General features: G+C 34.8%; 1 protein-coding gene across 7 annotated transcripts in view; it reads right to left on the bottom strand.

Moving 5' to 3' along the window:
- CACNA2D1 (calcium voltage-gated channel auxiliary subunit alpha2delta 1) overlaps positions 1-15,615 on the bottom strand; it is a 501,522-nt gene that overhangs the window by 225,909 nt on the left and 259,998 nt on the right. For all 7 annotated transcript variants that reach the window (XM_057549676.1, XM_007178942.2, XM_007178943.2 and 4 more), the window contains one exon: positions 917-976. In XM_057549676.1, the coding sequence (XP_057405659.1) occupies positions 917-976 (60 nt within the window). The remainder of the gene's footprint in view (positions 1-916; positions 977-15,615) is intronic.

Here is a 15,615-nt window from a genome sequence, read left to right as displayed (position 1 = left end):
AGCAGCTGCATAGCACAGGGAGATCAGCTCGGTGCTTTGTGACCAACTAGAGGGATGGGATAGGGAGGGTGGGAGGGAGACACAAGAGGGAGGGGATATGGGGATATATGCATACATACAGCTGATTCACTTTGTTATACAGAGAAACACAACATTGTAAAGCAATTATACTCCAATAAAGATGTTTAAAAAAAAGAAAAGAAACTAAAGAGATTTTCACTATAAGTGAAACAATTCAAATATGTAACAGAAGTATTTTAACTCTTAAGGTCAGCCTTCTTCATTGTGTACCATGGATGTAAGAAGATATAACAGATAGCTAGAGACGAGATGGAGGGAGGGAGGAAGGAAGGAAAGAAGGAAGGAAGGAGGGAAGAAACTCATCACAGAAGAATTTCTGCGATTTGTATAATTAGCCCAGTGACTCTTGGAGCACAAAAGCAGTTTATCAAAAACGTATGTGCAGAAGTTAATATCAGCTGACGTTTCTAAAAAGCAGGCCAGAGCAGACGAAGGATAACTTCTAACTAATGTGGAGCAAATTAAATTTTAAGAGGCTTTAATGCATCTGTTCTAACTTTAATTGCATTGCCCACCGTCAAAGTGACTACAATATGCACGTCACTTCTTAAAAAATGTCACTTGTTTTTCAACTAGTATATTCATAATACCTACAAAAATTATTCAAATACTATAATTTAATGTTATTTTTCTGTTATTAATTTTATAAATACCTTTGAGTATGAGAATATTTCAAGGTATTTTTTTTTAAGCAACAAAGTATAGCTAGCTATTTTTGGTCCCATAATACCTTAAGAGTCCATCACTAAAAAAAATATTTTAAATGCAATCACAATTATCCAAACACAAAACATCAATGTACTTATTAAATCAAGTGGTTAAAAAGGGTCCTTACTGCAAAATCCTCCCTCCACTGGTGGGCTGCTTGAACTTTCTCTGCTTCCAAAGCCAGGCGCTGGAAAGAAAACAAGAAATCTTAGAATTCAAATGACCACATGAATACATAATTGTTATATAGTGCTTGGGTTTTCAAATCAATTATTAAGACACACAAAAAAGAAGAGATTCCTTATTCATGATTCATAAATTCTAAATCATTTAATACTTTAATTTACTAAAGTTGATACATGTATTCACTCTTCAGTAATATAAATAGCACAGTATTCTTGAATACCGTTAAGTTTACTACCTCTGCCATCATTGGCAGTAGTGTCCACTTCGAGTGCTTTCTATCAATGACTAACATTTCATTTGTTTTATTTAAAAAAAGCTTTGATCACTATATTAATCTTAGTGGAATCTTGCTTTTCATAAATACCTTTATAGCATATATTTCTATATAAGTGGAAAGGAAGTAACAATGAGAAATCAATAAGTATGTGCTAAGTGCTGTATAGGCACCTTCTTAATAGCATTTTTAGTTTTTTACCAAAAGCCACAAAAATGTAATAATTTTCTCCTTGCTAAAGTACATTCTTAAGAGTTTATTCAAATACCCATGAGTAACAAACAATCATAATCCGTACATCTGAAAAGGCTTTATTTCCCCTTCACTCTTATATGCCAAAGTCGTTAGAGAATTCTAGCCTGACCTATTTTCCTTTAGCACTTTTAAAATGTTATTCCGTTAGGTTCAGCTGGAGATGAAATGCCTATTGTCAGCCTGCTAATGACTTTTTGTGAATAAATTCTTTTTTTTTCCCCTTGTCTAATAGTTTTTAGAGTTTTCTCTTTGTATTTTCCAGTGTTATTATCATGTTCTCCGTGTGCTAAACTTTCACAAGACACAGTGACATTTAGTGATTAAGAACAGATTTGAAACCTGACTGCCTGGGTTTAAATACCAACCCTGCTGCATACTAGCTGTGCAAACTTGGGAAAAGTTAAGTCTCTCCTCCCCTTTTCTAATAGGAATAATGTCAAAATCTGCCTCATGGATTGTTGAAAGGATTAAATGAGATACTATATATAAAGTGCTTAGAACAGTGCCTGGCAGACAGTAAGCAAATATATATGTCAGCTATGTAACTATGAAGGACAATTATGATTCCATTTGTACATTGTGTCCCTTTGAGTACTGAGTTCACCTGTAGCCTGCCCCCCACACAGCTAGGCAAAATGGGCCAAGTATATCAGTAAATATAATAAATGTATTAAACTCATTTATTAGGAGATAGAAATGATCAGGTTAGGTTTTAGAAAAGTATAATCTCATAGTGGTTTGTTGATTCACGTTTTTGATCTTTCACTATGAACTATACGTCAGTGTGTGCTCTTGATGTGGAAGTCTAGCCCACACTGGGGAATGGAAACATCCCTTTCAACTAGTTTTATATTAGTGTATTGGCTTTTATTACCTCTTATTTAATATTATAATCATTTTTCTAAACTCTTATATAGGTATTACCAATGACTACAAAATACTGCATAGTGGGAAATCTCAAGTTAAAAATCCCTAAACTGAATTAATTTAAAGGAAAAATTCTCCAGTGTGCTTAAATGACAATGGTTTCAGTTTATCAACTACTAGGCAGCAAGGGAACATAAAAGAAGCTAGTAAATGTAAGATACTGTACCAGGGAGAGTAACCCAGAAAAGGTTCTCTATCCCTACAAGGTCAAAAACCTAAACAGAGAAAAACCAAGGGAAAAATGTATACATCTCAGTAATATTTATCACAATATTTTTGGAAACTCAAATTCTGTGTGAAAATGTTGCAAGAAAGTGAATAAAATGGCAAAACAAATGGAAATGGAAGCCATTTCTTTATAGGAAAACTTTAGTAGGGAAGATAGAAAAAGAAAAGACAGAATGAGAAAATAAACACAAAGGCATATTCTTGACAAAATTCAGAATATGTCTTCCCTCATTTTTAACAGGCCACATAAGAACAACTAAATTATTCATATGTATGGGGCCAATAATAAAATTAAGCATTTTGTGAATTTAAACAAAATACTGGGTAAAATATAAATAAATTAAATAATTTTTTAGATTAAGAAATATTAGAACTCTAAAATGTCTTGAAGAGGGATATTAACATGTTTTCCTCACGAGACACACAGAAGGAGGCTGCCACCCCAACAAACAAAACACATTGGGGGACTTTCACCCACAAGGCCATACGTGGTTTGCAAGACACCAGCTCTAACTCAACCAGGCTGTGCTCTACTCTGGAGAGCAGGAGAAGGTATAACTTAATGATCTGACTCAGAATCACATGGCTTATAATATGAACTTAATCCATGTTTAATAAGCCATAGTGACAGTAATCATCACAGTTAATTATTTCTAGGAAAAAAAAAGTTAAAGAGGGATGAACAATGGTCACAAACTATCAGACAATTCTCCTAGGGGGAGGAGAGTCCAAATCATCTTTATTTCTAATATATATATATATATAAAAACACTAATTTTATCAAGTAAATGATATTTATTGCAAGATTTTGAGATAGTTTCAGAAACCTAAAGACCTGTAGTTATGTATAAGAAAAAAAAAAAGTGTATTTTAAAAGGTTAGCTTAGAGTTGGAAAGTTGCTAAATTTTATATCCCCAGCTTGGAAATCTAGGGATACATAATCATGAAAATGCACTACTATTATCTTCTTTTTTCATGAAGAAATTAATTTTTTTTTTTTTTAACCTAGCAGATTTCACGACAAAGCAAACTACAGAACTTTAGAGACTTAGCCTACCTTGGGGAGTGATACAAATAGTTGCTGATGGTGCTTTTTCTTGTGGCAAAAGACCAGCTAGTCATGACTCATAGAAAACTGACATGTCTTCTGGACACTGCAAGTCCCTAATTAACTTCTATTCTAGTCAAGTGACATTTTATTTTTAAAGCCAATGACCTACCATTAAATGCCACAGGCAAATTGTGTTAAGACTGATAAAATTCCTACCTAATAAAATGTGAATATTTGCTCAGTAGGACATTCCTGTTTCCATAGTTAGATATATATATATATATATATATATATATATATATATATATATATATATATATATATATAGACCCATAGCAATAACCTACTTCAGAAAAAGAAAATGTATCTTTTCTCATTTAATTCATAGTACAGTTTAATATAGTATCAAACATTAAAACCAGATGGAGAACCAGATTGAAACAAAAAACCCAGCTCAGCGTAAATACCTACAAGAGAAAATTGAAAATTCTGCTCATATTAAGGTAAGTGAGAAAGTTTCATTAAACGGCTTTATTATAAATGAAACAGCACATGTATACATGAAAATCCTTTGGGTATGGAATGATAAGTATATATACAATGTCATAAAGGTAATAATAATAGGTACATCCCTACCTACCTACTGGTTTGAGCATTTAAAATAAAAAACCATTTTAAAGACTATTTTAAGGACTCACAAGTTTAACAAAATGGACTTGAACATAAGCCTTCCGACTCCAAAACTTATTCTTATTCCACAAGACCGATCTTTAGTTCCCACTAAACCCATTAAAGTGTTAACATCACTTGGCATTCATAGAATACATGAAGACATAGTAGTATCAAAATAAAAAACACTGGTAGAAAACTATTTCAGATTAATGGAAAATTTCCCAGTAATTTTTAGAATTTGCTAAAGGCAAATTCTAAAAACAGCACAGCATGTCGTATGTCAATTTGGAAACTATCTTTACATAAGTCTTGCCCTCAGATCCTGAGAGAATGCTGCTAATCAGAGAAAAAGCTCTTGATATACAGTGATCTGCAAGGAAAAAAGAAAAAGAAAAAAGAAAGAAATAGATAATGGGAGAGGTTTTATCAGATCAGAGAAAGATCAGCTCCCTTGAAGGCCTATTCATTCTCAACCTTCACCTTTTTGTCATATCTTTATCTCTTCCACTAGCATTGCATCTGGCAAGTGATAAGAAAGTTTAATAAAAGCAGTATAACAGTACAGTATAAAAAGAAATAATTCTATCATTCTCCTTAACAATACTTAAATGTATTTTTTTCTTGGAAATAAGTATTTTCCAAACCTGTAAATAATTTGCTTCCTAGACTGTATGTTTATTGCAGATGAAAGATAAAGTTCTCTGAAACATTTAATTACAAAGAATTTTCTTTTGATAGTTTTGAAAGTAAACCTTCAGGGATCATATGACAGTTCCGTTAGACTCCAACAATGTTGGTACTTATATTAATAATATCAAGAATTGAAATATCATTCAAAGAAACATCTCTAATTCAAAATGATTTCTTTGGCTAGTGTATGTCAAGATTTTTCGTTCTAATAAGCAGGTAATAGTTATCCACAACAGACTTACCAGTAAAATATGTGCGTGTTATATGATTAATGTTCCAATAGTTAACACCCAATAAGGATGAACAAATTATTGTATTATGCCTCTGTTGACAAGTTTTCCCTATCCTCATCAAATGTTCTTAACATATCAAAAGAATCAGGATAATCATTTGAATGGTCTAACAATATCTATTGAAAATAGCAAACTTACGTGAAAGAACAGACTTCTATGTTCTGAAGAAAAGTCTACAGGTGCCATCAATAACTTTGGAGCTATAGTTAAAATAAGTACGCGCTTTTGAATCAGACAGATCTGGTTTACAATTTTGGTGCTGCTATTCACTAACTATAGGATTTAGGCAATGGACTTAACATTTTTCAGCATTTAACAATAATATCTACTTGATATATTTTCTATTGGTATGCTCAATACCTAGCATATTATAAACTCAAAGTTTTACTTCCATTTGAATCTTACAAACACAACTACCTAGAACAGAATATGTTAGAACTGTAATCACTGATGACCACTTCAATATGTACATAAGTGAGTTAAATGAATGAAAACATCTTAATGGTCCCTAAATTTTCACTGTATTTTGCTCTGCAAGAAAGCTCTTATCTATGGAACTATAGGGTGAGCCAAAAGCAAATGCAGTTTAGGGAATATAGCCGTTTAATACAGTAGTCAATAAAATGAGTTCTTCAGTTTATTTCATTTTATTTTTACTACAGATAAGATGAGAAAGGAGAGCAGATCATTATGTTCTGCTTTCTCACCTTATTTCCTGAAATATTTAAAAAAAAAGATTGAGGTTTGACATTTCTTTTGCATAAGGTGATAGAAAGCTTGAAGACCTCAATAGAAAAGATAACATAACTCCATGAATATTTACTATAATGTTCCATCTAAAAGGTAAAAATACTCTTTTCTTTCTAATAACTTCCACCAAATAATGGGAAACAATGCAAAATGTTCACTTAAATTCACATAAAACAACGTATAAACAATGTTTCTTTAAATTCATATAAATATATATACCCAGCAGAATTCTACCAAAGCCTTCTAACAACTTGTTATATCCTAGTGAACAGGGAGTTTAGTATGCAAATCTTCACGTGTAGAGAAATTGCTTTATACTTTTTAAAAAATCACACCTGCTATACTTACGTATTGTTTAAAATGTTTTTATAAAGGAACATTATTGGTACTTTGAAAAAAGATCTATTGGCTAAAGAAGCCAGGCTGGAAACTGGGATTTGAGGAAAGTTATAAAAATTGAATAGGCTAACTAGGATGGGTTTTACCTTTGGCATGTTTTGACACTTGATGACTGTGATCGCTAGGTAAATATACATCCTGACTGGGAGGATGAGAAGTACAGTGTGCATTTGCTCTTACTCAACAGACATTTACTTAGCACTTGCTACATAGAAGTGTTCAGGAGAAACTACAGGACTCAGTTCCTGCTTCTAAAGGGAACTGCCGCACATTCATATACCGTATATCATATCCTATATAACATACACTCGCACACACACTTAACAGCGTAGGATCAGTGTTTGACAGAAGCTTTCTTAATGGTTACAATATACATTTGTTAGTTTTAGTTTAGTTACAGTGGAATCAGTGACATGGTGAATAAATTTTTTAAAATATTGCTTTTATCAAGAATGCAATGTCTCAAAAATAAAGAACAGGAAGGATTCTAAAAATAATGAGTACTGCTAGCCAATGACAAGTTTTAGCCTTGGTTCTTTTTATTTGTTTGGTTTGGGGGGAGATTAAAAGCACTGAAAAGTATAGAAACAAACAATCTGGAAATCATCACCCAGAATTCATTTTTATCTTTAATTAAAATTTGCTTTATAACTTTTAATGTGAAAAATAAAATGTTACAAATAACCTTGAAGTTCACCTTATTCATCCCTTGACCGATTTCCCTACCCACAGCAATCACTATAAATGTATTTGTCTGTATCCTCTGGCATTGTGTGGCATGCATTTTTAAAAATTATGTGAACGTTATCTGATATTGATATTGTTGATTCTTCTTTCTAATAGGCTGCATGCAGGTTGAATACCGAAGAGAAACTCCACCAGCTTCATGGGGGGAATGATTTGTCTAAGGTGAAACCTATCACCCTTGCAAGTGATGGTTTAGATTGGACAAGAGATTTGGTTAATGTCAATGAGTTTCGAGAAATGGTTTGCTGGTGGTTTTGGAAAGTAAAGATAATGCATGGAGGAGGGAAGAACCCTCAGGGAAACAAAGCTGGAACCATCTCTAAGCCCCCTTTTCAGCACCAAAATCCTATGCATTTATTGCATCCTTATCGTCAGAACACAGAACAGGCCTTATTTGTAAACATAGTCCTACCTATTCCATCTCTCCATCAAGAGACCATCATTCTGTTCTCATAGGCGCTACTCATGCAGTTTGAAAGATGCTAAATCAACACTTAAGCAAGGCAACTTATCCAAAGATATGACAATCCCCTTTCAATATGGTTCTATGGCTTAGCAAGCCCACTCTTACACAGATGACTAAATTCTGTTTTTACGTTTTACTTATGCTTGTCTAAAGCATACTTTTGCAGACTTTCTGCTTTTAATGACATGAAACATGAGCACATAATTATAATCATTATCTTTCTTTTTTTTCACATCATTTTCCTTTTTTTAGCAGGGTAGTCCCAAATTGATTCCAAGACACACAAGAAAATGTGTTTTTTAAAAAATAAAATCCAATTTTAATTTAGAAAAATATATTCCAATGACTTGAGGAATTCTACCAAACCCAGTAAAATAACTTAGCATCAGTTTATCTACTTGAGTTTATGGAGGGGTTAATAAAAAGGAGTTTGCCTTTTTGAGCATTGCTTCTCAAGTGAAACAGAAAAGACTACATAACGTACAACTTTTAATACATATTTTGATTAAAATTATTTGTAGACTGACCAAGTAGAAATAAAGTATGTAATCTTGCTATTTATGTCTACTCAAATATTTTAACACTTCTGTACATACTGGAACCGTGACATAAGTAGAGGATTATCAGGATTAATAGCGAAACATCAATTTTTGACTATATTAAGCAAATCATATACAAATCTTATACTCTACTCATAAGGTACAATGTAAGGTTACAGATTATTTCTTTTAGATTACCTATCATTTTCCTACAATTGATTTCATTCCAGGTTATATGAAATAAAAATTTTATAATATGAATACTATTTTTCTTTCTAGTGTAAGATTTAAGGGCATATAATATATGCAAAACATATAAATAAAAGTTGCTGAGATCAAGCCAGTCATCATTTATTCTCCTATTTGTGGCCCAGTGAAAATTAAATCTTTTGGAACATGGCTTCTGGATCTTGTTGTACAGATTCCAGCCTGGATCTGCCATATTCAGGAAATGCTTTTGAAATTAACCACAAAGCTTCAAGTCTAATATTCAGAGATATAATTAGCTCCAAATAAATTGGCAGACTCTTGGAATACATAAGCCAGGTAAAGGAGATGTCATCTGGTAAGAACAGCAAAACTCTATCAGTAGTGAAAGTAAATTAATACACAACTCGCAATTATCACTACCTTTTTCTTGGCTCTACAGCACCAACACTAAAATAAAAGACTGTTGAACTGAATATAACTTCTATATCAGCTCTACACTTTGACACATGAGAAGAATCACCAGATAAGCCTGTTCAAATCACCTGGACCACATACAAACCCACTCAACCCCACAACCATCCAAAGATTCTGATTCTATACTTGGTATCATTCCCAGAAATCTACATGCTTAATATAATACACCTTTTCCATGGACTAAACTTTGAAAACACTCCTCTAGAGGGTAACATTTTTAGCAATATTAGACATATGGATTTAATTACTCTGAAAAACACCGTTCAAAATAGAAGCACAATTTGATAGACGGAAACAAAAATAACCCCCTAGTGCCCTATCCTTACACTATCCTGACTCCCATCACGTAATTTATCTCTATCCATCTTTTTCTGTTTTTTTCTCTCCCTTCCTGCTCCCTCATTCCCTATTCCCTCTCCTCTCTCTCTCACCCACTTTCAATAAACTACTAAATGCGGGTTCATTAGGCACAGGACACAGTTCTTTCATGTCTATACACATCCAGTATTTCACACAATGTGTGGCAGAGAGCTGACGTTCAATTGCTGTGTGTAGAAATGTATAAGTAATCATTTCCAAACACTGTCAAGGTTTTATCTCAGTTGTATCAAGATTTATAACTAGGTTCACTTACATTATCACCATTCATTATCGTGATACTTTGAGAGGCCACAAAACTTGTTCCCACATGACAAGCGTATTCCTGAATCAATACATCACTACCTAATTCTTAAAAATTGCTGGATTAATTCATCACCACCTGATCCTTAAAATTTAGTAGAATTTGGCTGTGAATGTGATAGGGACCCAGACTAATCCACGTAATTCCACTCTGGGATTCTAGAACTAATCTATCGATATAATCAGTTGCCTTATTCTTTAAATGTCGAACACCAATGCAGGTTCAGAAATCCAAGAAACCACATCCACAATGGCCACCCGGGTCCATTTTGGCTGCCTGAACCATAGTTCCTCCATTCTGATTCTTAAATGATTTTAATTATGTCATCACTCTTCCCTCTGAATTAATCCTACAACCAATCACCGTTTGGGAGACAATTCTCCACGCGTCTCTCATGTTTCTGCACCGCATGTGAACAGAGGCAGGGACAGCCTCTGCTCTGGATTATTTTCTCAAGAATGTTTGTGTAGCAAACAGCCTTGGAAGACAGAGAGTGTCTCCCTGCAAGGCAGAGGACAGATTTATTTGTTCCTCAGGAAAATAAAAATAATCCTGTGGGGTAAAATTTAGGCAGGCTTGCTGTTAGGTGCCCTTTAAAAGAGTGGGGTTTCCCAAGTTCAGGGTTCAGGGTCCCTCAGCTGTGACACCAGCTCATGGCACAGGCACTGTCCACCTGGGCTACTCAGTATGGCCCCCTAGACTTGATGGTCAGGAGTTACCCATGGGAACACAAAGCCCATGCTGCCTCCTGTGTGGGGAGATAGAAATCCACTGTGTCCAACTCAGGGAGGCTCCTGAACCAGTGAAATGCTGGTTGGCTAGCTTGTTAGCTTGCACGAAGGGTAGAATCTCAGATCCTTCCCACTACTTGATATACCATATCTGGTTGAGCCTGCTTCCATAAAAATGTTCACTGGTCCATCTCCATATCTTCAAACTTCCACCATCAAATAACGGATGTGATCTTTATTTTGTCTCCAGTTCTTTCCTGAGCGTGCATTTTACACCCTCTTCTCAAAGTGTGTCTAGACCGGCAGGGGCAGCACCACCTGGGAAAAGGTTAGCCTCCCATATTCTTAGATCCCATCCCAGACCTACTAAATAGAAGCTCTGGGGGTGGGTCCTATCAAACTATGTTTTAACAAGACCTTCCTGTGATTCTAATATGAACTAAAGTTTGAGAAGCACTGCTCTAAAATAAAAATGCATAGCACTGTTCAAGCAGAACAATGCTATTACCTTAACAGCAAGCTCTTGAAGCTGTAGGAAATAAAACGAGAACAAACTATTTGTTCTAAAGCCCTCTTTTTGAAAAAACAAACCTTGTAAATCAGACATACTGGAGATGATTCAGAAGTCTAAATATTCCCTTGTATATATGTGCCACATCTTCTTTATGCACAATATATCTGTATCTTTAGCCACGGTCTAAAATTACATTCTCTTACAATTTTTTTCTTTGAAATATATTATTGAAACACACTGCCTTAATCTGCCTTAATTTATGGTCTTTACGGTTCTCTCCTTCCTTCCTCCCCTTCTTCCTTCCCTTCTTTCTTGTATACAGGATACTAAGTGGGTTAAACTTGCTTAGTTCTTATGAGCCCACTACTCACAATTTGCAGGCACTTTTATAGGCCTCAGCCTTCATTTTGGTTTTCGTATGTTGGTTGGCAAATACAGCATAAAGCACAAAAGTTTATGCAAGTTAGAAAGGGAGAAATTGCTTTACTTATAAGATATAAGTGATCAAATTTTGTAGGAAGCAGGTAATATAAAAAAAACTGGTGAAGTATGCAACCACTTTTAAAAAGAAGGAAAGACCATTTTTCACTGTCAGATGCTTTGCATGAGGCTCTGCCTTCCTGTAAATCTAGGAATGCATCAAAGTTCTCATGAGTTTTACTAGTCTATGAAAAGAGTAAAAATACTATTTAATTGAACATGATGCAAATTGACATAAGTAATAAAAAAGATGTAGTATAATAGATGAGAAGTACCTTTGAAATTATTGTTTTGCTACTTTATCTCTAATCTTTTGTTTTTAAGAAAAAACAGAAGGTGAGTCCAAAAGGTTCAACTCTCTTAAAAGACCATAACTAGACACAGGAATAGAAAAAAATGCATCTGGTCACAGAACGTATATTTGTAATTTATCTTTAGTTTCATATATGCATACCTATGATTTTACATATGTAGTAATAAACTGAGAACAAGTGAAAAAAAAAAAGATTATCAAGAAGGGCAGATTAAAAAAATCTACCAGGGCTTCCCTGGTGGTGCAGAGGTTGAGAATCTGCCTGCCAATGCAGGGGACACGGGTTCGAGCCCTGGTCTGGGAAGATCCCACATGCCGTGGAGCGACTAGGCCCGTGAGCCACAACTACTGAGCCTGCGCGTCTGGAGCCTGTGCTGCGCAGCAAGAGAGGCCGCGATAGTGAGAGGCCCGCGCACCGTGATGAAGAGTGGCCCCCACTTGCCGCAACTAGAGAAAGCCCTCGCACAGAAACGAAGACCCAACACAGCCATAAATCAATCAATAAATAAATAAAAATTAAAAAAAAATCTACCAAATTTATTTTGATATCCTAAAGTGAAAACTAACTTAAAAGGTTTATCCTGTCAGTAAAGGATCATTTTTTAATATATAACTTATCCTTCAGCACATAGTAATCACTAAAGTGTTTATCACCATATTTCCCTTGTCATAATTTAAGAGTTTTAAAACAGCCTGAATTATTAACCCTCCAAATCAACTCACAGACAGACAGACATCCATTACCTTCCACTGCCCTGAATACTCTTTGAGCAGGTAATTTAAGAGGGTAGTTACAACACATAAATTTAAAGTACTAGTAAATGCATTAACTTCCTAGTATTACATAGTAACTAAAGTTATTACATAAAGTATTCAGCTATTCTGAACTTAATTTTGAAGTTAGCTCTTATTTTTAGTTAAAATTTTGTGCAGGGCTTGTTCAACAATTCTGGAAACCATAAAAGATGTACTGACTTTGAAAATAGGGGAGAATTTATTTAATTTCTCTACGCTTCCGTTTCTTCATCTGTAAAACAGAGATAATAATACCTTTTCACAGAATTGTTTAGGGATTAAATGAGATTTTTGCTAAATAAACACAGCAGTGACATGTTCGTCAACATTAGCTTTTAGGAATTAAGAAGGGGAAAAAGGAGTTCTTTCACTTTATTGAAGGTATAATCAAACAGCTATCAATATATGTCACTATGGTCTAAGTAAATGGCAGTGTGTCCAAGGTCCTGTCAGATTACAGCTGCTTGAGCCACCCTCCATCTTTTTAATTTTACAATAACCATTTTGCATCTCCAGCTCCCCTCCAACCACCCTCCCTTTGATTCTTACTCTATCAAAGGAGATTTGTTTCCTTTACCTCAGGCTACCCTCTGACTGCCTGTAAACTATTTATCATTCCTGCCATGTTATCTTCATTTCTTTTTAGTTTTAAATAATTTACCTTTGAGTTTCATTAACTCTTCACAGGCTGCCAATGTGGTGAGTGGGTTGTTGGCTCAGAAAAAAAAAAAAAAAATCTAATCTTACACGGTAGGCAAATTTTCTATTTTGCTAATGTTGCTATGGAAATACTCCTTTTATTTTCTGTTTTTGCTAATACATTGGGGGTGAATGTATCACATTCTGTGGTAGATAAAAGTGGGTACTGTGTGCTCCTCCCCCACTTGTATAATTTCTCCTCCAAGGATTTGGAAAATCACTATGATGTGTAAATCAGTCAAATTGGCAAAATATGCAATTTACTAGGTTTATTCAAATATCAGAAACATCATCCACTACTAGTCTGCAGAAAACATGCCATTCCTGTTCCTCCCTTTGACAGAGAAGGTGGTTCTTATTTTTTTATTCATTTTCTTTATTTTATCTTCTACTTTTTGGCTGTGCCACACAGCTTGTGGGATCTCAGTTCCCCGATCAGGGATTGGACCCAGGCCACGACAGTGAAAGCACTGATATTCAGTATTGTTTGGTTTTTACTTTTAACTTGAGTAATATTATTATTTCTCCTTACCCTCAAGTAAGTTTTAACAATCTGAGTAAAAAACTTCCAGTAAATGATAATATCAAATGTCTCTTAATAGTGCTCACACTATTATCCTATAACTTTCTGCTCATATTTCTTAGATATAAACTTCTAAGAAGTGATAAAATTTTAAACCCTTGGCTCTCAGGTGGAAAGTTCAAGAAGCCTTTTTTTTTTCCTTTTTAAGAAGATTAAAACTGTATATTCATTATACAAGGCACATGATGTTATTAAGAATAACGATGGTTAAAATGTGTGCAGCTCTTCACAATTTATGGGATTTCTTTTACAGATGGCACCTCAGTTGACCATCATAATGAGACAAAAAATAAGAAGGGCTGACATCATTTTGGTATTTATTCTTTGCCAAGCACCTTATAGGAATTATGCCATCTGTCTTTCTTACAAACTTAGTAGATACATCTTTTATAGAGGAGTAGACACACTTCGGAGAGCCAGTAATGTAGGGTAACTTAAACAGCTCTGAGGTCTGTTTGCTCATCTACACATGGAATTAATGATAGTATCTACTATGCTTGTAGGATGGGATAATTCCTATAAAGTGCTTAGCAAAGAGACAATGGTGGAGGAGCTGGAGTTTGAATAAGGCTACCTACTCCAGAGCCCTGCCCCTAGCCTACCTTTTAAAAGAAGTTATACAACTTGCCCTCAATATCACATAAGTAGAAGACAAACTATGAACAAGAAGTAATTCTCATTCCATATTCAGCAGAGAGGAGCTCAGGTATGTATGTAGCAAACAACCAATGAAGCGCTTTAAAAAAGTCGCCCTCAGCATTTGATGTCTTGCTCATTTTCTAATTAGCAGAATTCTTTCACATCTGATTATTTTTTTGTCCCCACCCCACTGCACTCCACTGCTTTGCCATAGCATTTCTAGGCTAACACAATAGGTGAAATGAGACAAAGTTGCATCTAAAGTTGCAGTAATCTAAAAATTAGATAAGCGTTATCCACCCTGATAACTCAAAAGTGGCAATGTTACTATCAATAAGAATGAATATCAAGAATGGAAGAAATGATCAGTTCAAAACAAACAAACAAAAAATGCACTGTGGAGGTAAGTTTCGCTCCTCAAAAACTCCACTAACTCAGTCCTTCAAGAGAGATCTATGATACCTAATGATTAAAAAGGCAAGTGAAGGGGAAGAATGGTGCCTAGTTTGGACACACAGACTGTATCTACTCTGTCCAAGTTTGAAACAGCAGATGAAATGTTCCTGCAGAGATTTATTTACCCAAGGTATCTAGGAGCTTTCAATATACCTCTAGCTGTCCTTATCCCAGTCCCCAAGGACTCGTGAAAAAAATGCTAAAAATTATTTTACCAAAATCTCTGTAAGGGATTAATGGCCCAAAGTGCAACTTTGATGTGTGTTACAGAGCGAAGTGAAGTGAAGGGTGCAGGGTGTTACTGTCATTCGTGTTACTGTGGTGTGACCAACCCAGCAGGCTCCAAAATGCCTCAGCCTGACAGAGATGGAGGGTTATTGCCATATGCAGAGACAGTCTCAAAGAAATATGTTTGGGCAACTATGCTTTTAAAAGCTTATCACACTCCTTTTTTATCTCCAAGTTGAGTAACATGTTGGGGAACATGTTAAAGCAAAGGGAATAGAATGGAAGACTCCTTGAAAAGTGATCTAATAGCGATCATAATAGCTAACGAGTATATATCCATATATGATAATATGATGCATCCAAGAAAGATGCATGATGGATTTAGACACAGATCTGAATTCTAACTGTGGCTCCCCCTCTTATTATGTATAATCTTTAAACCCCAGTTTCTTCTCGTATAAAAAGAAGATGATGATCTCAAATATCCTCACAAGTTTATGGTGAAAATTTAATGTCACAATAGACATAAACCATCTAAGACTTA

The sequence above is a fragment of the Balaenoptera acutorostrata genome, chromosome 7, assembly GCF_949987535.1.
Source record: "Balaenoptera acutorostrata chromosome 7, mBalAcu1.1, whole genome shotgun sequence".
In the NCBI taxonomy this organism is placed as follows: Eukaryota; Metazoa; Chordata; class Mammalia; order Artiodactyla; family Balaenopteridae; genus Balaenoptera; species Balaenoptera acutorostrata.
This window is presented reverse-complemented; position numbering and strand designations above follow the sequence as displayed.